General features: G+C 36.7%; 1 protein-coding gene across 9 annotated transcripts in view; it reads right to left on the reverse strand.

The window, feature by feature from the left end:
- NEK1 (NIMA related kinase 1) overlaps positions 1–27,010 on the reverse strand; it is a 115,053-nt gene that overhangs the window by 28,756 nt on the left and 59,287 nt on the right. For 7 of the 9 annotated variants that reach the window (XM_053658439.1, XM_053658442.1, XM_053658440.1 and 4 more), the window contains 9 exons: positions 24,766–24,849; positions 24,267–24,350; positions 23,426–23,500; positions 22,738–22,833; positions 9,605–9,736; positions 7,708–7,773; positions 7,399–7,627; positions 4,721–4,873; positions 716–892 (listed from right to left, as the gene is read on the reverse strand). In XM_053658439.1, the coding sequence (XP_053514414.1) occupies positions 716–892; positions 4,721–4,873; positions 7,399–7,627; positions 7,708–7,773; positions 9,605–9,736; positions 22,738–22,833; positions 23,426–23,500; positions 24,267–24,350; positions 24,766–24,849 (1,096 nt within the window). The remainder of the gene's footprint in view (positions 1–715; positions 893–4,720; positions 4,874–7,398; positions 7,628–7,707; positions 7,774–9,604; positions 9,737–22,737; positions 22,834–23,425; positions 23,501–24,266; positions 24,351–24,765; positions 24,850–27,010) is intronic. The other 2 variants (XM_053658443.1, XM_053658444.1) reach the window with 2 other exon arrangements.

The raw sequence follows: 27,010 nt of genomic DNA on the forward strand, positions 1-27,010 counted from the left end.
TGAAGCTTTGAGAGGGGTAAATGTATTTAGCATGTGGGAGAAATGTAAATAATTTTTTATTAAATGGCAACTATGGCAAATTATAAACGGCTTCAAGCTCTTTTAACTCTTGAGAGGCAGAGTGTGTTTTGCCATCGTGTAAATCCAGGCTGCCCTGTGACTGCTCTGACCAATGAAGACAGACAGAGGTGATGCTGTGCCAGTCTGAGACTAGCTTTCAGGAGTTCAAGTAGCTTTTACCTAAGTTTCTGGCTTATATGAAGCCAGACTGTCTTGCTGTAAAGAGTGCACAGAAAGGCCTGGAAGCTACATGAAAAGGGACCCAGCTTAGCCCAGCCTTCCAGTTATTTAAGCAGTTGGAGCCGTCAGAACATCCTGGCTGCCAGCTGCATCCTGCAAGCTATCCCAGAGACAAAAAGCACATGGACTAAAAAAATTACACTAGCCAAGCCTTGATACACAAAAAATTACACTAGCCAAGCCCTGACACGCAAAATTGTGAGATATAAAAAGAGGGTTGTTAATTCAAAGTTTTGGGATGATTTGTTGTGCTGCAATAAAAAAACCAGGCCAGAGTCTAAAAGTATAAAAATTGTGAATCTAACCTGAGATATATTACCCAAACATAGACACATATTTTGATGATTCATTTATAAAGAAGAAATTAAAGTATTAATAAATTAAATATAGTTCATTTTGACCCATTAAAACGTACCATCCAAATTTCCTTCTGGTTGCAATGACATCTGTGGAGCTATCTCCCCAAACTTTGGGCTGTTTGTCTCAACAGAAGAATCACCAGGAGCTGATACGTTCATTTCAAGAGAAATACCTTTTGCTTGTTCTTCTCCGGTAATTAAGGGTTTGTACTTCTCCCCTTCAGGAGAAATCTCTGAAACAATAAAAATGAAAAGTCATGCTTCACTTTCAAAGTGACTTGAAGGTTACTTGTAATAGCATTTGGAGAAGAGTTCAAAAATTGCATTCTTGTAACTGGTTAAGCTGTTATATATTAGAAATTAGTAATTAATTCAAGTACACAATAGCCAAATTTTATTTAAATTTTACATAATGATTTCTAGGGTGGTTACTATATGGTTTACTTTTTTCCTCCTTTTGGTGACACTAATATATATGTTACAATAGTATTTTTGAGATTATTAACTAATTGTTCTTGTCTCTGGTAGTGGTAGATACTTCTAATTGCTTAGAAACTCTCCATACCTTTCATCGATGCCAGGAGAGATGGATTTACCTCGGAACAACTTGCTGCACTCATCTGGAAGACACCCAAGTCTTTCCCTTCCACTCTCCTAAGGTGTTACTTTCTGGCTCACTGACAGACCTTCCCAACACTGATTCTGTTTCACCTGACTAAGCTGACTTCTATACTTTCACCAATAATCCTTCTGGTACCTGGTTTTCTCAGTTCCTCTCCATGATCTTACATTCACCACACCTCAGTCACCCCCACGGTCAGGTATATGTTGAAGACCTTACTATTACCACAGCTCCTCAAGATGTTCCATGTTAAATATTCCACCTTCTAATTCCTAACAGCTTATTTCTCCCTCTACGATCACAACTCTAATAAATGTTTCTCCACAAGTACCTACAATGTACTGATCCTACCACGTGTCCTCTTCCCATTATCCCCATTAAAATCCATCCAAAGTCCGTCATCGTAACCATTCTCTTCTTGCATACGTCTTCAACTCAATGTGCTCCCATGGCAAAACCCCAGCCTTGTAAAAATTCGATTTTCTGCCAATTATGCCTTTACACAATGGCTGAAATGGTGGGACAAAAACAGAGAACCATGCTTAGTGGTCTCGACTGCAATTCAGGTAGGCCCTTGGTGTTGCCTGCAGTCGTTCTAAAACACTGGGTAGGCAGGAACCGCCCCTGGTTCCATTACCTCCCTTAGGAAAAATGTAGTGTGCAGGTATTTGTAAATCGTTTTACCTCTTACTTCTTCCTAGTCAACAGAGAAAAAAACCCATGCTGCTCATGTTCTGAAATATCTTCCCTTCACCAAGCTCATTAACAAACTGACTGTGGCAGAGGTCACATCTGTGTTTTTACTCATTCAGCCTTATTTTTCTACTGTAAATAATGTCTAATGATATCAGGAGCAAGAATGCCAGATAACATTATTATTAAAGATTTCTTTCCGAGGCCTAACAAATGCAGTAATGAGAAAAAAAACATGTAAATAGCCCTGGCCAGTGGCTCAGTTGGTTGGAGTGACGTCCCCCAACACCTAAAAGTTACATGTTTGATCCCCAGTCAACTGATGAATGTCTCTCTCTCACACTGATGTCTCTCTCTCTCACATCTCACATATCCTCAAGTGAAGATTTAAAAAAATGTAAACTATAATTGAAAAATAAAATTTAAAAAAAGCAAAAAGATTCAAGATAAAGTAAAAAATATAGAAGAAAAAAAGATACAAAGTACACACAGTAGAAGACCCTCTGTAGACTTAAGGAACAAAATGGAAAAGTATAACTTATGAACATTTTCCTAAATTTGGGGTTGGGGAGATACTACATAATGAGGAAAACCACAAAACTCTGATGAAAAAGATAAAGAAAGAACTAAGTAACTGAAGAAAGATTTCATGTTCACAGATAGGAAGATTCAGTATTGCCAAGATATCAGTTCTTCCCAATTTGATCTATGGACTCAATGCAATCCAAATAAAAATCCAAGCAAGTTATTTTATGAGTATTGACAAACTGATTCTAAAGTTTATGTGGAGAGGCAAGAGACGCAGAATAGTCCACACAATATTAAAGGAGAAGAACAAAGTCGGAGGAATGATACTACCCAACTTTAAGACTTACTAAAAGCTACAGTAATCAAGACAATGGGGTCCTGGAATAAACAAACAGTTCAATGGAAGAGAACCGTGCTCAGAAAGAGACACAGTCAACTGATCTTTAACAAAGGAGCAAAGGCAATTCAATGGAGAAAGGATAGTATTTACAATACATGATGCTGGACAACTGGATATTCACAGGCAGGAAGAAAAAGTGTCTAGATACACTTCACAACAATTAACTCAAAAATGATCACAAACCTAAATGTTAAAATGCAAAACTATAAAACTCCAAGAAAACAACACAACAGAAAATCCTGATGACCCTGGGTTTGGCAAGGACTTTTTATTTTATTTTTAAAGATCTTTATTTATTTATTTTTAGACAGAGGGGAAGGGTGGGAGAAAGAGAGGGAGAGAAACATCAATATGTGGCTGCCTCTTATGTGCTCTGCACCAGGGACCCAGGCAAGTGCCTTGACTAGGAATCAAACTGGTGACCCTTTGGTTTGCAGGCCAGTGCTCAATCCACCAAGCCACACCAGCTAGAGCAGGCGAGGACTTTTTAGATATAACCACAAAGGCAAAATATATGAAAGAAAGAATTAATAAATTGTATGCACTTCATTAAAATTAAAAACTTTTGTTCTGTAAAAGACACTGTTGAGAGATTGAGAACACAAGCCACAGACTGGGAAAAATTATTTGCAAAACATGTAAACACATATAGAACTGTTAAACAAAATGTATAAGAACTCTTAAAACAACAATAAGAAAACAAACAACTCAATTAAAAAATGGGCAAAAGATATCAACAGTCACCAAAAAAAGCATACAGATGGCAAATAATTGCATGAAATAATTATATGCAAATAGTTATATGAAAAGATGCTCCATACAATGTGCCATTAGGGAACTGAGCACTAGTGTGATTCTGCCACACATCTATTATGAGGGCTAATATTCTGAAGACGTGGGACAACAGGAACTCATCCATTTCTGATGGGAATGCAAAATGGAGGAGCCACTTGTTAGTTTGACAGTTTCTTTCAAAACTAAACATACTCTTACCATACGATTCAGCAATCATACTCCTTAGTATTCATTCAAGTGAACTGTAGTACTATGCCCATACAAAAACCTGCACACAGATATTTATATCAATTTAAGTTGTAATTGCCAAAACGTGGAAGCAACCACGATGTTCTTCAATAGATGAAGAACACACAAACTGGTACAGCCTTACAATGCAGTATTATTTAGCACCAAAAAGAAATGAGCTGTCGAACTGTAAAAAGACATGGAGGAACACACATTTATGCCTAGACACAATGTTAGAAGATACTACATTCAACTTCCTCTTCATTTGAATAACCTGTTCAATCTGAAAATACATATTTCATATGCAGACACTTTTTTATGCATAGTTGTAACACCAAAAGCCAACATACTCGTGGGTCATAAATGTTTTCCACATGAGAACTCACCCTCCTGTCCTAGGATATCTGTCAACCATACCCACTACAGGTATCTTTTACTCTTTCAATCAACCTAATTCCTGAGTCCAACCTAAAACATACACCATTCATTTCAGTACAATGCTCCTATATCTTTCTTAACATAAAACATCATTCTGACTATTTTAATTTTCTGGTTCCCTTCCACATTTCCTTTTCCCTTTATCTTTAGATCCCATCCAAGTTATAGCAGATCAAAACTTAAGACTACCATCTGAGATAATTCCCCAGAAAATAAAACTATTCTTCATCCAATTAGAAAATTACTATAACAAAACAAATTCTATTATAAACAATTTACTTAACCATATCTTAAAAATACCATTTATTTTTTAATGATGTTACTTTCAGTATAGAAAAACAACTAGTTTCTGCTTACCGCTGGTCAAGGTTGTATTTTCTAACAATTCTGTCTGAAGTTGTAGTTCGGCTTCTCCAAGTACCTTTAGAACAGAATCTGTAGGGCTTTTCCCCCAGACTTTTCGTGGCGATCCTCCAGGATTTAATTTAATAACCTCCCCTACTGTGTGTTCTATAAAAACAAGATAAAGAAAATAATTTCAATGAAATAAGATAACTCTGCATTATAAGGCAGATTTGAGGTCTTCTATGCAACTGAGTGTTTCACACAAAGACCATATGACGATGGTGCCTAACAAAGAACTTACAGAGGATGAACGATGATCGACAGAAAGAAGAGAAGCAACAGATACTAGTAATGAAAAACACTTATCTATAACTGCTTTTTAAATACTAAGGAATTAAACTCTAGTTTTGGGGACTATAAAAAATGGAAAAAACACGTATGTTTCTATAAAATTTTTACTTGAGAAAATAAAAAAAGAAACCTAAGATAATTGAGCAATTATTTGGATTACAGAACAGATAAGATACAAATTAGTATTTTTCTATGAATATAATTGAAGAGAAATAGAAAACAAATCCTAAGATTAATGCACTTGTGGATTAATAGGAGAAAAGTATATCTCTAAGAAATTTTGTTTTATCTTATCTGTCTTAAGAAAGCAACTGACATTTTCTTTCTGACAATCATAATTTCAAGTATACTTTAAAAATAAAATTTAGGAAACCAAAAAAACATAAAATTATCTATTGAAGTTTTGAGTCTTTAGAATGTTAATACATTTAGCAGCAATAGAAAGGCTGTAATTTAAAATATTATAGGGTATAAGTCACATAAACTTTCAATGGTACCCAAATACTCATTGATACAAATTTTTGTGTACCAGTTCCATGAAAGTAAGTACCTGCAAATTTGCAGGTAATAATCAGTTTGTACAGCCAAAATGATTATCATCAGGGAGCCAATTTTTTTAAAAAAGACAGTTAAAAAGAGTAGAGAACCCCAAAACAGACCTATGATTTACAGACACTTGGTGTTCAGAAAAGATGTCAAGGCAATCTATTAGCGGGGTGGTCTTTTTAACAAATGAAACTGGAAAACTGAATGTCCACATGAAAATATGTATACTTCATCCCTTTTGATGCAGGGAGGGAAAACCAGATGGAACTCATTGTCTCTCTGAGCAGGATGACGGAACTGGATGTCTAGGGTGACAAAAGTAAAGCAGAGAACTCTGGAGAACTGTAGAGTACTTTTGAGTTTCAAGGTGAATACTGATTAGCACACACATGTGTGAAAAAATTACTGTAGTCTAGAAAAAAAGAGCACCCAAAAGGAGCAAAACTTGGGAGTTTACACAGGACCAGAAATAGTTCCTCTTCCCACTAGCCAGAAAAGGAAGTCTTATAATTCACACGGCATCAAGTATGATTGAGAAAGGTTTCCGACTCAGTAAAAGGGGAAAAATTAGCCACAGGCTACACATTGTTCTGGTTCCACCTAACAATGCTGAAAAGCAAGAGATAAAGGGTCAAGCTATTTACAAGTAAGTGTGCCTTGGAATTAAAAAAAAAAAAAGGCTATAGAATCACAAAAATATATAGCACGTATCCAAGTAAAATTAACTGTTTGGCCTCCAAAGAAAAATTACCACGCCTGTATAGAAATTCAAGAATTCAACTCATAATAAAGAGAAAAAAAATCAACCAATCAAGCCCCGGCTGGGTAGCTCAGTTGTTTGGAGCATCATTCTAACATGCCAAGACTGTGGGATTGCTCCCCAGCTAGGCATATACAAGAAGCAACCAATGAATGCATAAATAACTGGAACAACAAACTGATGTTCTTTCTTTCTCCCTCCCCCCATTCATCTCTCTCTCTCAAATCAATAAATAAAAAAAATTTAATTAACCAATCAAAACCAATCAGAAAATGACAGAGATGGTATAATTAGTAGATAGGCATTTTTACAATTGTCACTATGACTAAATTATATATGTTCAACAAATTAGAGACAAGACTAATTATAATCAGAAAAAGAGAAAACATTAACAAGATCCATACTGAACTTCTAGGAAGGAAGGCTGGAAAAAAATGGCAATTTTCAAAATCTGATGAAAACTATATACTCACTAATCCAAGAAGCTCAACAAAGCCCAAGCAAAAGAAAGATGGAGAAAATGGCACAAAGGTACGTCATAATCAAATCTACTAAAACCACGGTTTAGGGGAAAAACCTAAAAAGCACTGAGAAAAAAATGAGATTCATACAGAAGAATAAAAAATAATAGTAAAAGAAGATTCTTATCAACTTGCTGTTCCACTTATTTTATGCATTCATCAGTTAATTCTTGTCTGAGAGAGAGACAGACAGACAGACAGACAGACACATCAATTGATTGTTTTTTTTATATGCAACCCGACCTGGGATTGAATTTGCAAACTGGGTATATGTGCTGTGACCGGGTTGGAACCCACGACCTTTTGGTCTACTAGACGATGCTCCAACCAAATGAGCCACATGGGCCAGGGCAATTTTTGCTGTTCTTAAGGTTGAATACTTTTCCCCATTTTCCATACATGAAATTCTTCCAGCTTCTTTCAATCCTTCGAAAGTAGTCTTTCCTTCAGAATGTCCAGTCTACAAGTTTACATGTGTGCTAGACCAAAATAGGATACACTTTTAGACTTACTGCCAGTTGTGAAGAAGGTCGTATCCAATGCAAACTCATCCAGAGGAATCACAAGTTGACCTCCTGCCTCCCACTTCCTGCGATCGGATGAAACTGACTTTTCTTCTTCATGCTTTTTGTCATCTTCACGAGTAATTGCTTCACCCATATCAGAGTGGTACTTCTTCCCTTTTTCAACTTCTTGAGCTTTAAGATTTTGATTTAATCTACGCAGTATTTCTCGCTTACTCTAAAACAGTTAAAATGCTATATTTTATGATGTAAATGATTAAGTAAAATGGCAGAGAAAAAAATGCAAATTGTACCTACTGAAACAGCACTGCTCATCTTTTGAGTTTCTTCTGAGGCTTCCTGGGTATCAGTTAAACTTCTGTCCTTTAAATACAGATCGTTTCAGAGTAAGAAATAATGTTATTTTAAAAGTCTACCTTAAAAATTTCAGATATTTTTGTTACTTTTCCATTACATTGCTTCTTGTGAAATTATTTTATTCCTGTAAATGTTAACACAACTTCCTTCATTATCAGCAGTGAGAAACAGTTAAATATGATCAATTAATAGACTAAATATATAGTAAAAGGGCCAATTCGCAATTATTTGTCATATTTTTGGATTACTGATCACATATTTCACTATAAAGCGAATAAAGTAATTCAAGATAGGCTGTGCTATTTTGACACTTTCTTTGTTTCATGTATATATATATATATGCATTCTTTTTAAGCAAACTTACTGAACATAATTGAGAACTGGCTTTTCTCTCTAAGCAAAGAGAGTAATTAACAATAGTGAGTTCTGAGTCCCATGTACTAACGATAATATAAATTCTGTCTTCTGATTAGTAACATCATAGTAATCTTAGACACCTAGAATTCTGAAGTATATAAAAAGAAGAAATTAGTAGTTATGAAAGCAAAGGCATATGGAAGACTCAGTATATGAAAGAGCAATTTTCAAAGTTTTAGGTAAGCAATATTTACCAAGAAAACACATAAAGAAAAAAAATTTAGTTACATGGATTACCTCAATTTGTAGTATTTGAGAAAATACAAAAAAGTACAGTGGTCATTTTTAAAGCAATACAGGAATGAGACAAAGAGCATTTTACCCAGTAAAGTAGTCAGGAATTAGCAGTCGCTACAACCAGAGAGATGAACAGCTACTTGAGATGTGAGACTGGGTACCAGGAGGGGGACCACACAGTGGTATCTAAAGTTGAAGTGAACAATGCAGCACATGCAAAGTCGTTATCAGAAAGATAAGAAACTAGACCTACGTGAAGAACAATGATTTCTTCTATCAAGTTCTTGAGAGTGACCAAGAAACTTGTATTTGTATTTTCCTACTCAGTCTTGTTTTCAAGATAAACACACTAAGGTGTAAAAACTGGTGTACCAATAACACCAGTTTTTTCTATAAAAAAATTAATGAAACTTAGCAATTACAAGGCACAGACATTAATTACCAGGAAAGGAGAAAATCAAGTTAATATGTTATATTACATGATTCAGGAGACTTTTCCCTTTCTGATGAATTCTAGACTGAAATTCCACATCATGAGCCCATTTCCCTTATCCTAAGAACAGACTTTTCACACTTTAAATGAATACCTGACATATACTTCAGAGTTTAAATTCTGTACTTGCCTATATATCTGTGTTTTACATATGGCATTACAGAGATTCAGAAATAGAAGGTAAAAGAAACAATTGAAGTATTAAGTATAATTATAGAGAGTCCACTAACACCTGCTATGCCAAAAAATTTAAAATAATGTAAATATGTTTTAAACTTTATGTCCTAGAATTACTTTAAGTACCAATGAGACATTATGTCTTAAAAGTGAATCTCTGTTAACTGGGAGCTGGGATATAAAAACGTATTTGCTTTATTTTTGGTATATTTGTGCATATATTTTATTTGTTCAATACTTTAAAGTAAAAGAGAGAGAGAGAGAGAATTATTTTGACATGGTTTTACCTACCAGGTGGTCCTAGACATAAAATTCATGAGCAGTGAAGCTCTAATATTCAGAGTACATGCACAGAAATCTTAAGTAGTAGTTTTTTCCGGAAAAAAATAAATAAATAAATAAACCCCCAAAAACAAAAAAACAAGGGAACATTAGAAATTAATGTAGTTTCATTAAATTTAATCCTTCAACAATTGTTTGACTTTAGAGAGTTCTAAATTTTAGGAAACTTACCATACCCACTTCTTTCAACGCTGAAGTCACAGAAATAACAGATCTCATCTGGTGCTTTGATGGAGATCCACCTGCCTCAGGCTGCCCGGAAGGAGGAGACACATCAGAACCCTTTACTCCTTTAAACACCAACTATAATGGAGAATTTAAATATACATTGGGAAATTTATATTTGCATGAAGAGATTAAAAGTATACATAAAATCACTATTTGTTTATATATTATCCACAGTAGTTTTTTTTTATTCCTCCACTTTCATAATGCAAGGCAATGTGCTAGGTCCTGAAAGATCAGTGAATAAAGAAAAATATCTCAGGCCTGAGCTATTAACATAATTATGTGTTGTGTAGAACTAAATAATTCCTTTCTACTGCATTACAATGTTTCATAGAATTACCTTAAAAAACAAATGGGCTTCTAAAAGACTAAATATTAGTCCTCTCACTTTTATTTTCATCCATTATATTTTGTGGAAAAAATTATACTTATAAATCTTATATTAAAAAATGATTCTGCACCCTGGCTGGTGTGGCTCAATGGACTCAGTGCTGGCCTGGGAACCAGAGTCGTCAGCTTGATTCCTAGTCAGGGAAGATGCCTGGGTTGTGGGCCAGGTGCCCAGTAGGAGGCGCTTGAGAGGCAACCACACATTGATGTTTCTCTCTCTTTCTCCTTCCCTTGCCCCCTCTAAAAAAAATAAATAAAATCTTTTAAAAAATGCAATTGTACAATTTTGGTACAATTTTCTTAAAGTTTAAATACTAATCACCCAACATAAGAGCCCTTATTACAAAAATGTCAACACAGAATGGAAGAACTAATAGGTACAGCGAATATTTATATCATTAAAATATCATTTGTTGGCTCTGGCCGGGCAGCTCAGTTGGCTGGAGCACGTGCCACACACCAAAAGGCTGCAGGTCGATTTCTGGGCACATACACAGGTTGCAGGTGCCCAGTCGGGGTGTGTACGGAGCCAACTGGTGGATGTTTCTTTCTCGTATCAATGTTCCTGTCTCTGTCTTACTCTCTCAAATCAATAAACATATCCTCAGATGAGGAGTTTTTAAAAATTGCAACAAAGATAATATACTAACCTAAAGTTTCATACTCAAGTTAAAAAAACAAATTGCTTTAGGGACCTTTTATTCTAGTCATTTTATCACCAGGTTAAAAAACTCAAGACTTTTCCATAAAATGTTTTTTCATTATCAATGTAAAACTGAATTTATTTTATGTCACTAATACTATTTGCTAAAAAATTAACCAGCAGTGCCACCAAATGACAAAACTCAAAATTTCCCCAAATACTGAGCCCAGGTTTACAAACACATGAAACTGTTAGTTTACACTACCCTTGAGCACAGATAAATACAAATACTATTTCATCTCTTTATACTGAATGATTAATAAGGATTTAATGTTAGAAAAACATTAAGTGACCTGATTTCATATTTTGAACACACAGCAATTCCACATATAATTTTACATAGATAAAGATACTGCATGGCCAAATTTTTCAAATTCATAGAACTCTTGTCTCCAAAGTACCAAAAATATAAAAATATTTGTATTTTTTAAGTTTTTCTGAGCCAGTATTGCTACAGTGCATTTATACCAATGTCTAAAAAAAAGAACATCCCAAGGCGGCCAGAAGGGAGCAGTATTTCCCCCTGGGGGAAGCCTACAGACCTGCAGAGCAGGTCCAAAGAATAAGAGAAAGCAGCAGAAATGAAATAACTAAAAAAGGCAAATAAAATCAAATACGAACTCATCATATCAAAATACAGTCTCTAACTTACCTAAGACAGAATTTCTCTAATTCTATTTTTCATTGAATTTTGATTACTAAATACATTGTACCCTTTTTAAAAATTGAGTATCTTTCTAATATGTTTCACTCACAATATGAGCATATATGTTAGCTGAAAAAGGCAACTCTATATTATTTGAGAGAAAAAAATCTATCATACCTGAAACTTTTTCCATATTAAACTCCTATTTAGTTACAATTAAATATGTCAGAGAGAAAAATTTATAAAATTGGATATACATGCCAAAAGATTTAATAATTAAAGCAGTGGTTATAATGTGTCTGGCATACAGTAAAAAATAACAGGACTTGGAAAATGGCGACGGAGTAGGAAGGAGCAGATTCCATTTCCCCCTACACACAGGAGAAAAACCTAGCTGATCTACTGAGGACCAGAGCAAACAGCCAACAGTACCCCGGCATATAAGAAAGTAAGACACCAAACATTGTAGTGGACACTGAAAAACCAAAAGGTAAGGAGACTGCTGCAGAACAATAAGGTCCCAGGGACCAGCGAGGGGACCAGGGCAGCTGTAGCCCCAGGCCCGGCGTCTGGAGCCAGGTCCACCACGGACTCCTTGGGAGGAGCTGGCCTGCCACAGAGTCCTTGGGAGAGAGCTGGGTCAACTGCTCCCTCCCTCCCAGGCCAAGCAGAGTTTGAGCAGCACCGGGAGAGAGCTGGTTGCTTGAAGTTACAGAGAGGGGAAGAGGACAAAGAGGCAAACACACAAGGGCCATGATCACTGGTAGAGTGTGTGGTCGCCAGCTTGGGAGAGTTGAGAGCCCCACAGTGACTCACACTGACCCTGACAGTCAACAGTCTGGCTGCAGAATTGGGCTGTACTGAGCAGCAGGCTTGAGCAGCAGAAATTTCTCAAAAAGTAAAACCGCTTGGGGGATTTTCCTGCAATAGCCGCTAGGCTTACTCCCTACCCAGTCAGGCAGCAATCCAGAGGTTGTGGGAAAGGCCCTGTGTTCCCCCATCGCACTGGGAAGGTCTAACGCCCAAACCCACAGAACTGAGGCAGCCCGGCCGGGGGACACACGCCTGAACCCCAGTCCACAGCTATAACCCCCTGGGAAATGGCGCTCTGAAGAAGATCTGGATAATTCACATAAGGTGCCCAGGAGAGGCACCAGACTAGCTCTTGGGAGAGTGCTCCCAGGACTGACTGAGTACACATTGGGAAGGGAGAAAGACCCACCAATCACCCCTCAGCCTGATGTAGCCAACAAGACCAGAAAAACTGGTTTGGCCAGTTCGAAACCAACAAGAGGTTTTTTTTTTAAGTAATCTTTAATTTTTTAATTTTTATTACTGTTTTATCTTTTAATACTTTTTTCCTCTCTTCTTTCCTGTTATTTTTCAATACATTTTATTGATTATGCCATTACACTTGTCCCATTTCCCCTCCTTCATTCCCCTCCACCCTGCAAACCCCTCCCCCACCATTCACCCCCTTTAGTTCATGACCACATGTCTCAAGTTCTTTAGATTCTATATTTCCCCTACTATTCTTACCCTCTCCCCAATCTATTTTCTACCTACCGTCTATGCTTCTTATTTTCTGTACCTTCTCCCCACCTTCTCCTCCTCCCACTCCCCTGTTGCTAACCCTCCATGTGATCTTCATTTCTATGTTTCCGCTCCTGCTCTACCTGTCCTTTTAGTTTGCTTTTGTTTTAGGTGTGGTTGTTAATAACTGTAAGTTTGCTGTCCTTTCAGTTTTCATATTTTTTATCTTCTTTTTCTTATTTTTTCTTTTTTTTAATTAATTTTTTATTGATTATGCTGTTACAGTTGTTCTATTCTCCCCCTTCATTCCCCTCCACCCTACCCCCCTGTCCCCACCATTACCCCCGTTTAGTTTATGACCATGTGACTCAAGTTCTTTAGATTCTATATTTCCCATACTATTCTTGCCTCCCCATCTATTTTCTATCTACTGTCTATGCTACTTATTTTCTGTACCTTCTCCCCCCTTCTCCTCCTCCTCCCACTCCCCTGTTGCTAACCCTCCTTGAGATCTTCATTTCTGGGTTTCCACTCCAATCTAGCTGGCCTTTTAGTTTGCTTTTGTTTTAGGTGTGGTTGTTAATAACTGTGAGTTTGTTGTCCTTTCACTGTTCATGTTTTTTTAACTTCTTTTTCTTAGATAAGTCCCTTTAGCATTTCATATAATAAGGGCTTGGTGATGATGAACTCCTTGAATTTGATCTTATCTGAGAAGCACTTTATCTGTCCTTCCATTCTAAGTGAAAATTCTGCTGGATAGAGCAATCTTGGTTGTAGGTCTTTGGATTTCATGACTTGGAATACCTCTTTCCAGCCCCTTCTTGCTTGTAAGGTCTCTTTTGAGAAATCTGCTGACAGTCTGATGGGGACTCCTTTGTAGGTGACTGTCCCCTTAGCTCTTGCTGCTTCTAGGATTCTCTCCTTCATTTTAATCTTGGCTAATATAATTATGATGTGCCTTGGTGTGTTTCTTCTTGGGTGCAACTTCTTTGGGACTCTCTGAGCTTCCTGGATTTCCTGGAAGTCTATTTCCTTTGCCAGATTGGGGAAATTCTCCTTTATTATTTGTTCAAATAAGTTTTCCACTGGTGGCTGTTCCTTTCCCTATTCTGGTATCCCTATAATTTGGATGTTGGAACGTTTAAAGATGTCCTGGAGGTTCCTAAGACTCTCATTTTTTTGAATTTTTGTTTCTTCATTCTTTTCTGTTTGGTTGTTTCTTTCTTTTTTCTGGTCCACTCCCTTGATTTGAGTCCCAGTTTCCTTTCCATCACTATTGGTTCCCTGTGCATTTCCCTTCATTTCAATTAGTTTAGCCTTCATTTGTTCCTCTAATTTGTGACTAAAATCAACCAGTTCTGTGAGCAACCTGATCACCAGTGTTTTGAACTGTGCATCTGATAGGTTGGCAATTTCTTGTTCGCTTAGACTTATTGGCTCTGGGGCTTTAAGCTGTTCTTGAGCCATAATGTTTTGGTCTGTTCACACCTGTTACGTATGAGGAGTGGAGCCTTAGGTATTCACCAGTGTGGGGCGACCCAGCTGCTGGTTTGTGATGCTGTATGTGGGGGTGGGGTCAGAGAAGGAGCAATAGTGGTCCCCTCTGCTCCTTCCCACTGCTTGCTCCTTCACTGGTTTATCTGTGCACAAATGTGTGACCATGGTCAACAAGCCGCCTTGCGCCTTCACTGGGTCCACCCGTCGCTACCCTACACCTGGGATTCACCCTTGGCTGCCTGGGTTGGGGGATCTTTTTTGCCTGACCTGCTCCGCTGCTGGCTCCGCCCCTCTTACTGGTCTAACCCAGTGGCTCGTTGCTGTCAGGCTTCGTATTGTTCAATTTTCTGTGGTTTTGCTTCATTTATTATTGCTAAAATTATGTTGTTTTTAGATTTGGTTGTGCGAGAAGGCAAAGTGTTTCCACCTATGCCTCCATCTTGGCGGAAGTCCTCCTTCTTTCTTGTTTTATTCATCCTTCCTTTTTTTCCAACTTTATCTCTTCTTCCTTCTTTCTCCTGCCCTTTTTTTATACACACAAGTGAGTCAAAAAATCTGGAACTGTGAAAGGACCAGAGTTGGACCTAAAGAGGGGGCATCCCAACAGTAGAGACACTGAGACAAATTTCACTTTGCTATTATTGCAGAGAAACTACAAGTTACTGCATATTTGTATTATTTTTCATTATTCTTATATCTTCTAGTTTAATAGTATTTTTGTATTTCTCTTCTTTCTGAATAGTCTTCTTTGCTTGGCTGGTTACATTGTATGATTTGACAGGTTTCCCCTGTTCTCTGTTCCACAGTGTATTGCTAATTTACTATCCTTCATGTCATCTGTGTTCCTTTAGCACACTACTCAAAGTTCTATACCTGCCATTCATGTTATGCAGATCACATAGATTGTCATATGATTGCTGCTCTAATATTATTGTAAATAATAGCTGTTCCATACAATTGTAAATACTTCATATCACCCCTCCTGGATCTTAGCCCACTTCATTTTCATAAACTCTATTACTGTAGTGGTTAACTCTATTCTCTCAGACACTACACCTATTTGCTATCCTTTACTCTCACCTTACCTCAGAATCTCAACTCTCACAACCTCACTGCTTTCTAGATCCAACTCACAATCCTTCCCTCCCGAATAAGAGTCTTATCTTCGTTCCATCCTTTCTTAAAAGTGACTAGTTGGGTTGAAGATCATGGTTAACACTATACATAGCCAAAGGATATCCTATCTCATCTCTACCAGATGCTACTGTAAATATCACAGAATACTCTCCTGCTGTCATAAACCATTTTGCCCTCCCCTCAATCTGATCACAAAAAAAGTAAATGGAAGCAGTGAACACTAGGTTATCCACTGGAAGAGGAAACCCAACAACAAAGGAACCACCAACAGATAACAACAGAAGAAAGTGAAGGACGGTGTAGGTCCTTTTGTGGGTCCTTCCCACCAGCACAACAGATTACAAGAGGTGGTAGACTGAGTGACCATAAGTTAACCAGCTGGTGGGAAGGACCCACAAAAGAAAGACCCCAAAATAATCAAAACCAAAAGACAAACACAGAGCCAACTTAAAGGAAAGCCCAAGAACAGTGAGCTTGGGAGATCAAGGAGACCACACCACTGAATCCCACAGAAGTACACCCCATAAACCCAGTGAGCCAGAACAAATCAATTTAAGAACCTGAAGCTAATAAGAGTCTCACAAACAATGGGAAGACGAAGAACCAATCCCAAAACGAAAGGAAAGGAGGAAGTCTCGGAAAGAATGCTAGATAAAATAGAGGCAAGTCAGCTACTAGATACTGAATTCAAAGCACGGGTTATCAGGAAGTTCAAAGGGCTCACAATGAGGTACCAGAAACTATATGGGAACTACACTGAACTCACTGAAAACTATATCAACATGAAAACAGAAATAGAAACTATCAACAAGACCCAAGAGGAAATGAAGAATACAATACAATTTCTGAACTGAAGAACACAGTGGAAGGATTCAAAAGCAGGACTGATGAAGCAGAAGACTGGATCAGTGAATTGGAGGACAAAGTAGGAAAAAAAACTCCAAGAAAGAGCAAGAAAAAGAAGAAAGGTTCAGAAAGAATGAAGAGGAATTAAGAGAAATGCAAGACAATATGAAACATAATAATATCCGAATAATAGGGATACCAGAAGGAGAAGAAGATGATCAAGGGATAGAAAACTTATTTGAAAAAGTAATGATAGAAAGCTTCCCTAATTTGATGAGAGAAAAGGTCACACAAATCCAGGAAACACAGACAGTCCCAATCAAGGGGAACATAAAGAGGCCCACTCCAAGAAACATCATCATTAAAATGGCAAAATTCCAAGACAAAGAGAGAATCTTAAAGGCAGCAAGGGAGAAACAGGAAGTAAAATACAGGAAGGGAGCCCCAATAAGGTTAGCTGCTGATTTCTCAATGGAGATGCTCCAAGCCACAAGAGAATGGCAAGAAATATTCCAAGTAATGAGAACCACAAGCCTGCAACCAAGGCTACTTTACCCAGAAGGCTCTCAATCAAAATAGAAGGCCACATAAAGAGCTTCGATAACAAAAGAAGTTGAAAAGAATACACCTACACCAAACCAGCTTTGCAAGAGATGCTAAAGGGACTGCTTTAAAGAAAGGAAGGAAAAGAGAGAGAGACAGAGAGAGAGAGAGAAACACAGGTACAAAAATGGCCATGAATAAGTACCTATCAATAATAACCTTAAACATAAATGGATTAAATGCTCCAATCAAAAGACACAGAATAGCTCAATGGATAAGAAAGCATCACCCATACATATGTTGCCTACAACATACCTCAGACCTACCTCAGGACGAAAGACCTATACAGACTAAAAGCAAAAAGCTGGAAACAAATTTTTCAAGCAAATGAACAGGGAAAAAAAGCCAGGGTAGCAATACTCATATCAGACAAAATAGTCTTCAAAAAAGAGCCATAAAGGGAGACCCAGAAGGTCACTTCATAATACTCAAGGGAAGAATTCACCAGGAAGACATAAACATTGTAAATATATGTGTACCCAACATAGGAGCACCCAAATATATAAAGAAAATCTTAGAGGACTTCAAGAAAGATATTGACAGCAACACAATTATAGTAGGGGATTCTAATACCCTACTGTCAAAAATGGACAGATCTTCCAAACAAAATATCAACAAAGATATTGTGGCATTGAACAATGCCCTAGATGAAATGGACTTAAGTGATATATATAGAGCCCTTCATCCCAAAGAAGCTAAATACACATTCTTTTCAAATGCACATGGAACATTTTCAAAGACAGACCACATGATAGGACAAAAAACAAGCCTCAACGAATTCAAGAAATATGAAATCATCCCAAGCATTTTCTCTGACCACAAGGGACTGAAACTAGAAACCAACCCCAAGGGAAAAAAACCAAAACACTCAAAATCATAAAGATTGAATAGCATGCTATTAAATAACAATTGGGTCTAAAATCAAATTAGGGACAAAATCAAAAATTTTCTGGAAACAAATGAAAATGAACTCATGACAACCCAAAACTTATGGGACACAGAGAAGGCAGTCCTGACAGGGGAGTTTATAGCAATATGGGCCTACCTAAAGAAGATAGAAACATTTCAAATAAACAACCTTACTCTACGCCTGCAAGAACTCGAGGAACAACAACAAAGACAGGCCACAGCAAGTAGAAGGAAGGAAATAACCAAGATCAGAACAGAATTAAATGACATAGAGACTAAAAGCACAATTCTAAGGATCCGTGAATCCAGGAGTTGGTTCTTTGAAAAGATAAACAAAATAGACAAGCCTTTAAGTAGGCTTATCAAGAAAAAAGAGAGATGACCCAAATAAACACAATCAGAAATGAAAGAGGAGAGATCTCAACTGACACCACAGAAATACAAAGGATTGTAAGAAATTAGTATGAAGAACGGTATGCCAGTAAGTTTGAAAACCTACGTGAAATGGACAAATTTCTAGAAAAATATAATCTTCCAAAACTCAATGAAGAAGAAGCAGAAAGCCTGAACAGACCAAAAACAGCAGATGAAATTGAAGCAGTAATCAAAAAACTCCTGTCACACAAAAGCCCTGGACCAGATGGTTTCACAGGAGAATTCTACAAAGCATTTAAGGAAGAGCTAACCCCTATTCTTCACAGACTATTCCAAAAAATCCAGAAGGATGGGAAGACTCCCATCACTCTTTTCATGAAGCCAGCATCATCCTAATCCCAAAACCAGATAAAGACACGACAAAGAAAACTTTAGGCCAATATTGCTGATGAACATAGATGATAAAATCCTCAACAAAATATTGGCAAACCGCATTCAACAATACATTAAAAAGATCATACACCATGACCAAGTGGGATTCATCCCAGGGATGCAAGAATGGTTCAATATTTGCAAGTCAGTAAACGTTATACATCACATAAAAAAAAAGCAAACACAAAAATCACATGATCATATCAATAGATGCGGAAAAAGCTTTTGATAAGGTACAGCACCCATTTATGATAAGAAACAGTCAGTGAAGTGGAAATAGAAGGAGCATTCCTCAATATAATAAAAGCCATATATGAAAGACCTACAGCCAACATCATACTCCATGGCCAAAAACTAAAAGCTTTTCCACTAAGATCAGGAACAAAATAAGGTTGTCCACTTTCACCACGTGTATTCAATAGCGTATTGGAAGTTTTAGCCACATCGATCAGACAAAAAAAGGAAATAAAAGGCATCCAAATCAAAAAGGAGGAAACAAAACTGTCACTGTTTGCAGATGACATGATAGTGTTCATGGAAAATCCTGTAGACTCCACCCAAAAACTGCTCAACCTAATAAATGAATTTGGCAAAACAGCGGAATACAAAGTCAATATCCAGAAATCAAAGGCATTTTTGTATACCAACAATGAAACAGCAGAAGCAGAAATCAAGAAAAAAATCCCATTTGATATAGCAAAAAGAAAGATAAAATATCTAGGAATTAACCTAACCTCCTAAAAGGAGGTAATTAAATACCTCCTAACAGGAGGTAATTAAATACCTCCTAACAGGAGGTAAAAGACCTATATACAGGAAACTACATGACATTGAAGAAAAATCAAGAAACAAACAAACAAATGGAAACATATACCGTGTTCATGGATTGGAAGAATTAACATCATCAAAATGTCCATACTACCCAAAGCAATTTACAGATTCGGTGCAGTACCTATTAAAGTTCCAATGACATATTTCAGACATAGAACGCTTCAAAAATTTATATGGAACCATAAATGACCCCAAATAGCAGCTGCAATTCTGAGAAAGAGCAAAGTAGGAGGGATCACAATACCTGATACCAAACTGTATTACAAGGCCACTGTAATCAAAATAGCCTGGTACTGGCATAAAAACAGGCGCATAGACCAATGGAACAGAACAGAGAGCCCAGAAATAAACCCAAGTCTCTATGGTCAATTAATATTTGACAAAGGGGCAGCCACATAAAATGGAGTAAAAATAGCCTCTTCAACAAATGGTGCTGGGAGAACTGGACAGCTACATGCAAAAAAAAAAAAGAAATTCAAGCACCAACTTATACTATACACCAAAACAAATTCAAGGTAGATAAAAGACTTAAATATAAGCTGTGGCACAATTAAAGTCCTAGAGGAGAACATAGGCAGGAAATCTCGGATATTTCACGCAGCAACATTTTTACTGATATGTCCCCTAGAGCAAGGAACATAAAGGAAAGAATAAACAAATGGGATCTCATCAAAATAAAAAGCCTCTGCATGGCTAAAGAAAAGAGTATTAAATTAAAAAGACAACCAACTGTATGGAAAAACATATTTGCCAATGATATTTGCCAACATATTTGCCAAAACCCTCAGACAAGGGTTTAATCTCTAAAATATACAAAGAACTTACATGACTCCACTCTAAGAAGACAAGCAACCCAATTAAAAAGTGGGCAAAGGACTTGAACAGACACTTCTCCAAGGAAGACATACAGAGGATCCAGAGACACATGAAAAGATGCTCAATATCGCTAGCTATCAGAGAGATGCAAATTAAAACCACAATGAGTTACCACTCTACACTGGTCAGAATAGCCATCATAAACAAAGCAACAAATAACAAGTGTTGGAAAGGTTGTAGAGAAAAGGAGACCCTAGTTCACTGTTGGTGGGATTGCAGATTGGTATGCCACTATGGAAAACAGTATTGAATTTTCTCAGAAAACTAAAAATGAATCTGCCTTTTGACCCAGCAACTCCACTGCTAGGATTATACCCTAAGAACCCTGAAACACAAATCCAAAAGAACCTATGCACCCCAATGTTCATAGCAGCACAATTCACAATAGCCTAGTGTTGGAAGCAACCTAGGTGCCCATCAGTATATGAATGGATCAAAAAACTATGGCACATTTACACAATGGAATTCTATGCAGCAGAAAGAAAGAAGGAGCTCCTACCCTTTGCAACAGCATGGATGGAACTGGAAAGCCTTATGCTGAGTGAAACAAGCCAGGTGATGAAAGACAAATACCATATGATCTCACCTTTAACAGGAACCTAAACAACAAAACAAATAAGCAAGCAAAATATAACCAAAGACACTGAAACAGAGAACAGGCTGATAGTGACCAGAGGAGAGAGGGGAGGGAATTTCAGGGGAAAAGGGGAAGGGTTTACAGGAATAAGTATAAAGGTCACATGGACAAAAACTAAGGGGTTAGAAAAGGTAGGGAGGTGGGAGCACTGTGGGGGGTGGGCTGGGATGGGAGTAAAACACAGAAAACTGTACTTGAACAACAACTAAAATAAATAAATTTCAAAAAATGATAAATGAATTATAGGCATTACTGTTATGATATATACCATGACTACTTGCCAATTATATAGTCTCATGCTACAAGCCCATAAAATTAACTGAAAATTGGTAGAATTGGTAAATCCACTGCACAAAAGAGAAGCAAAAAACCCCCAAACAAAATACAAAACCCCAATAATTTCTCCAAATATCAGAAATATCCTGTCAGAAAAAGAATATAAATACAGAAATGGAATTTTAAACTGTCGATAAATAATCTTTACAAGAAATATTGCAATATGAGTTAAAATGATCAAAATTGTGGTGTAAGAGATATAAAAGAAAGAATTAGTAACTTCATGTTCCTGGATAAAGACTATTGTAAACACACCAGTTTCCTCTTAAGCTAATTTGTATGTTTAAGATAATACTGATCAACATTCCCGCAGGATTAAAAAAAAAATTTACCCTAAAATATACCTGATTAAAAAAAAAAGAGAGCAAACAAACCAGCAAAACATAACCAAAGTCACTGAAATAGAAAACAGGCTGACAGTGACCAGAGGGGAGAGGGGAGGGAATTTCAGGGAGAAAGGGGGAGAGTTTAAAAGAACAAGTATAAAGGACACGTGGACAATAACAATGGCGGGATGGAAATGGGAGGGAGGTGGGGAGGGCTAGGAGGGTGGGCTGAGATGGAAGTAAAAGGCAGAAAACTGTACTTGAACAATTAAAATTAAAAAAAATAAGATTAAAAAGAAAAAATAAAATTAAAATTAGAGAAAAAGAAAAAGAGAGCAAGCCATGGCCAGGTAGCTCAGCTGGTTACAGCGTCATCCTGATATGTCAGGGTTGTGGGGTCGATCCCCAGTCAGGACATATACAAGAATCAACCAATGAGTGCATAAATAAATAGAACAACAAATCAATGTTTCTCTCTCTCCTCCTCCCTGCCTAAAATCAATAAATTAAAAAGAAAGAGAAAGAAATGAGGGATGAACTGTATTAGAAATGAAAATATATTCTAAACCCATAATTACTAATACAATGTGGTACTAGTAAAACAAAGAATGGAGCAGAAGAAGGCATGGTGCATATATAATAGAGATTCATTATCTGGAGTGTATAAGAATTTATTTTAAAGGTAATACTAAATCAGTGGTAAAAGGAAGGTGCAGTCCTTATGTGATGCTGGGACTTTAATTAGCTACTTGGCAATAATAAATAAATAAATTAGGTTCTCACCTTAAATTGAACTCCCAAATAATTTCCATTTAGATCACACTTAGATATGAAAGAGAGAGAGACAAAGCAATAGAGAAAAGAGCAGGAGAAAGGAAGAGAAAGCAAGGACTAATAAGAATTCAAAAAGGCAAAAATAGAGTTACAAAATTATAATGTTGACATACTGCCCAGTAAGAGATACAAGAGCACTAACACAACCAGGATTAAGCATCTTACATGCTCTTCCCACACTTTCTTTTCTCTCTCATATGCTTCCTTTCTCTTCCGCTCCAACTGTTCTTTCAGAACAGCAGCACGTGCACTTGCTTGGGCCTGAAAATAAAAACAACAAAGTAAGTTACCAGAAAGAAGGGCATAAGGTTTTCTTTACTTTTTTCAGGTCCATAAAGATACTTATTTATTAGCCAAAAAAAAAACAAAACTGTGTGCATGTGTGTGCATGCGTGTATGTGGTGTTTCAGAATAAAAATGTAAGCTCACTCCATATCCCAGCCCCTACACCAGGGCTCAATAAACAGCAGCTGCTCGATAATGCTTGCTGAATGAAAATAAATTCGGGTACATGCTAACAGAAATACAAATGTAAAAACTTTAAACTGTAATTATTATACATGAACTTCACTTTTTTTCATGGAAATGACCATTTATAGCTTTCACTTTTAAGGTTACCATTGTTTTTCTTTTTAACGTTACTTGTGTGATAATTTCACATATTTATGCCATGGTTTAATCAAACTTATCTCCATAAATATGATATAAAGTGTGAAATAGTGCTATTTTTCAGAAACTGAAAAGTGAGGGATAAAGGGGAAAGAAAAATTAAGGCAAGAGAATAGGTGACTGAACTACAAAAGACTTTTAAGAACATAATTCTCTACTTAGATTTCAATTTTCTAGTCTATACCTTAAAAACTTCAACTTTTTTACGCCTCATGTCAGTTTCCCCACTTCCTTGTCCTTCAGAATTATCGACTTCTCTCTGTAAAATAAGTAGATAAGCAAACCACTTAGGATAGAACCTCAAATTCAATGCAAAGCTCTGTGGAAGAGAATCTGAATAAAACTGAAATCTGTATAATTTTTTTAACCAGTGTCACCTCACTAAATTCAACAAAAAGGGGAAAAAAAAACCTAAACAAAAATATGTAAAATGATAAATTGTTCAGTGTTACTAATTTTTTCTCACAGCTACATGTGAACTCTTCACAACTATCAACCCTTAAGGAAAGTGAAGAAAAAGACAAAAAGAGAACGATAGAAAATGCACCATCGGCCCTGACGGGGTGGCTCAGTTGGTTAGAGCGTGTCCTGTGCACCAGAGGGTTGTGTGTTCAGTTCCTGGTCAGGGCACATACCTAGGCTGTGGGTTTGACCCGTCTGAGGCATGCACGGGAGGCAACCCATCGATGTTTCTCCCTTATGTCAATGTTTCACTCTCTCACTTCCTTCCTCTCTCTAAAATCAATAAACTTATCCTAGGGTGAGGATTAAAAAAAAAGAAAAGAAAGTTTACCATTTTACATGCCAATGGGTACTACTTATACTTTCCTCTTAGAACTCCTCTGGAACAAATAAATGGTTCTATCAATTTTAAATAAGACTTACTTTATCTTCATGTATAGGTTTCTGGTCTGTCACTGTCTTAATCAGAGTTTATTTTTTGTTTGTGACACAACATTTTTAATCTTAATCTATTATAACATCATTCAATTACTTTTTTAAAAACCGATTTTCATTCAACCTGCCTTTTCACCACGAAGTTTGGCTCTAATTTGTTGGCGCTCATTGAAATTCTGCAATCTTATTTGTCTCAGCCTTGCAAGATAAACCTACAAGGAGGAAAAAAAAACATTTTAATTTAAAAGAAAAACCACCATTTTTACTGTTAAATTATTTTTAAATTAAAGAAAAGGGTTAATTGAATACAAGAAATAAAAGTTCTGAAATCTGGTTAATGGACATATAATATTAGCTTTCAAGTTTTTAATTTAGATCAACTTATTTCTGAAAATAAAAACACACTGTAATTACAAATTTTTTATTTTATCAAAAGAAAAGAAACAGAACTCAATACTGAATAACAGTTATGGGGCAAAATTATGACATGGTATATCAGTCAAAAAAATATTAACAGGTCCCTACAAAATCTTCAAGTTATTGTTAAGCATTTAAACCATGCAGGAAAGGAAGGCAAAAAACTCAAAAATGGCTGTGACAGAGGCAGCGAACATGCGGGAAGCATACCTCTTCCTCTTTGTTTCTTGGCTTCCCTCCTCTTGAAGAGCTGGACCTGCCTCCATACATAGCTGCCAGGTTTTGCAGGATTCCCTGTTCATCATTTAATGTACTAAGTTTAAAGAATGACTAAAGCTACATCAGCATCTTACCTAGGAATATCCAGGTGCCATTTTATTTCTTTTGGGTAATTCTGATCATTTATTTCTAGTTGATGAACTGATAACAAAACCTGGCATTTTCCTGTATCGATTTCATCAACATATTCAGTGACAACAGAAGGAAGCAATTAAACCTTACATATAATTATTCAAAACAGGGACCAGCTATATTTTTATTAGCCTCTTGGGAGGTTAGCTAATCCCCAAATCAAACTTTTCCTCTACAAAGGGCCAATCATTTCTATGTGTTTGTTTATATACTGAACACACAATCACAATATATTTGATCTTAAACTCTTTGCACATGGGCATGTTCTATTACTATACTACAAATGATCATATTCAATCACCAACTAATTCATTTTCAAACACAGTTTATCACAAACATGAAAATTACCTTATTAGAATTATCCTTCAGTAAAAGTATTAGATTATTGAATTATCTATTTTCTCTTCCTTTGGCACACAACTATGCTTCATGTTCCCCCTAATTAGAATAATCTTCAGTCCTACTTCCCCATCTAATGTCTTTTTATCAGCTTATTGAAAGTGTACTTTTTATACTCACTGCCTCCATTTTCCTAGTTGCCATTTATTTTTTTGAACCCACTATAATCTATTTTCTGATTGCACTATGATGCTAAAATTTTTTTTTTAAGATTTAATTTATTTATTCTTAGAAAGACGGGAAAGGAAGGAGAAAGAGAGGGAGAGAAACATCAATGTGCAATTGCCTCTCGTGCATCCCCTACTGGGGACATGGCCCACAACCCAGGCGTGAGCCCTGACTGAGAATTGAACCGGTGACCCTTTAGTTCACAGGCTAGCACTTAGTTCCCTGAGCCATACCAGCCAGGGTGAAAATTTTCTAACGTTATCTATGACCTCTAGTTCACAATTAAAATGGGCCCTTTTGAACAAATTTTGCAATTAACATTTCCACTGGAAATTAGTTTGGACTAAATCTACTTAATTTACATAAGTATTTTTTCTCTCATAAAATTATGTATGTCCACTATAGAACATTTATAAAGAATATATATATTATTCATAATTCTACCATCCTGAAAGGCAAAGTTTAAGAATATTACCTTCCAAATTTCCTTCTATGCATATGTATGAATATATATACATTTATTTTTACAAAATTGGAATTTTACTGTATTCTAGTTTTTCATGTAATATTAATTAACACTAACATTCTGAGTTTCTTTCCACATTCAATATCCTTAAAAACATTATTCATGCCCTGACTGGTATGGCTCAGTTGTTTGGGCCTCTTCTTGCAAAGTGAAGGGCACATGCCAGGTTGCAGGTTCGGTCACTGGTTGGGACATGTGCGGGAGGCAACCGATTAATGCTTCTCTCTTACGTCAATGTTTCTCCCCCTCTTTCTCCCCTCCTTCCCCTCTCTCTAAAATAAATCAATAAAATCTTAAAAAACATTATTCTGAACTGACTACATAATATTCTACTAAATAGTGAATTACAATTTACACATTAAAAAATACTCTGAGTATTTAAAACAATACTCTCTCCTGAGATCTTCCAATCTTCACTATTTTTTACAGGATTTTTTCTTTCCTGGCTCACTGGTATCAGTATTTTCCAGAGATTCGTTCTCTGGCCCACCTTTTCTTCTCATTCCCAGGCTTTAACATGTGTTGCCAACTGACACCCGGACAACTCCCCTATTACGTAGCAAAGCTTCCTCAATTAATGTATAGACGTGACTTCGTTATTCTTTTTACTACATGAGCTTATTCCTATTTCAGTTATTGATCACAACCAGTCACCCCAGTCAGAAAGCTAGGAGTTACCGGTCTCTCTCTCTCTCTTATCTGTTAAATACAAATGACTACCAAAGTACTAATCCTACCTCCTACTGGCTCTGTAATTTATCCCTAGTTTCTGCCTTAGCTCAGGCTCTCTTCTTTCGAGTCCTGGATTTCCAGAAGAGCTTCCTAACTTACCATCATACCTCTGGTCTCACATCCCCTAGTCTATTCTCTACCAAGAGGCAGGGTAACCTTCCCAATATTCTTTTTCACACTGAGTCCCACACGAATCCTGCAATGGTTCCATTACATTCA

This window comes from Artibeus jamaicensis, unplaced genomic scaffold (genome assembly GCF_021234435.1).
Source record: "Artibeus jamaicensis isolate MK-2021 breed Jamaican fruit bat unplaced genomic scaffold, CSHL_Jam_final scaffold_537, whole genome shotgun sequence".
In the NCBI taxonomy this organism is placed as follows: domain Eukaryota; kingdom Metazoa; phylum Chordata; class Mammalia; order Chiroptera; family Phyllostomidae; genus Artibeus; species Artibeus jamaicensis.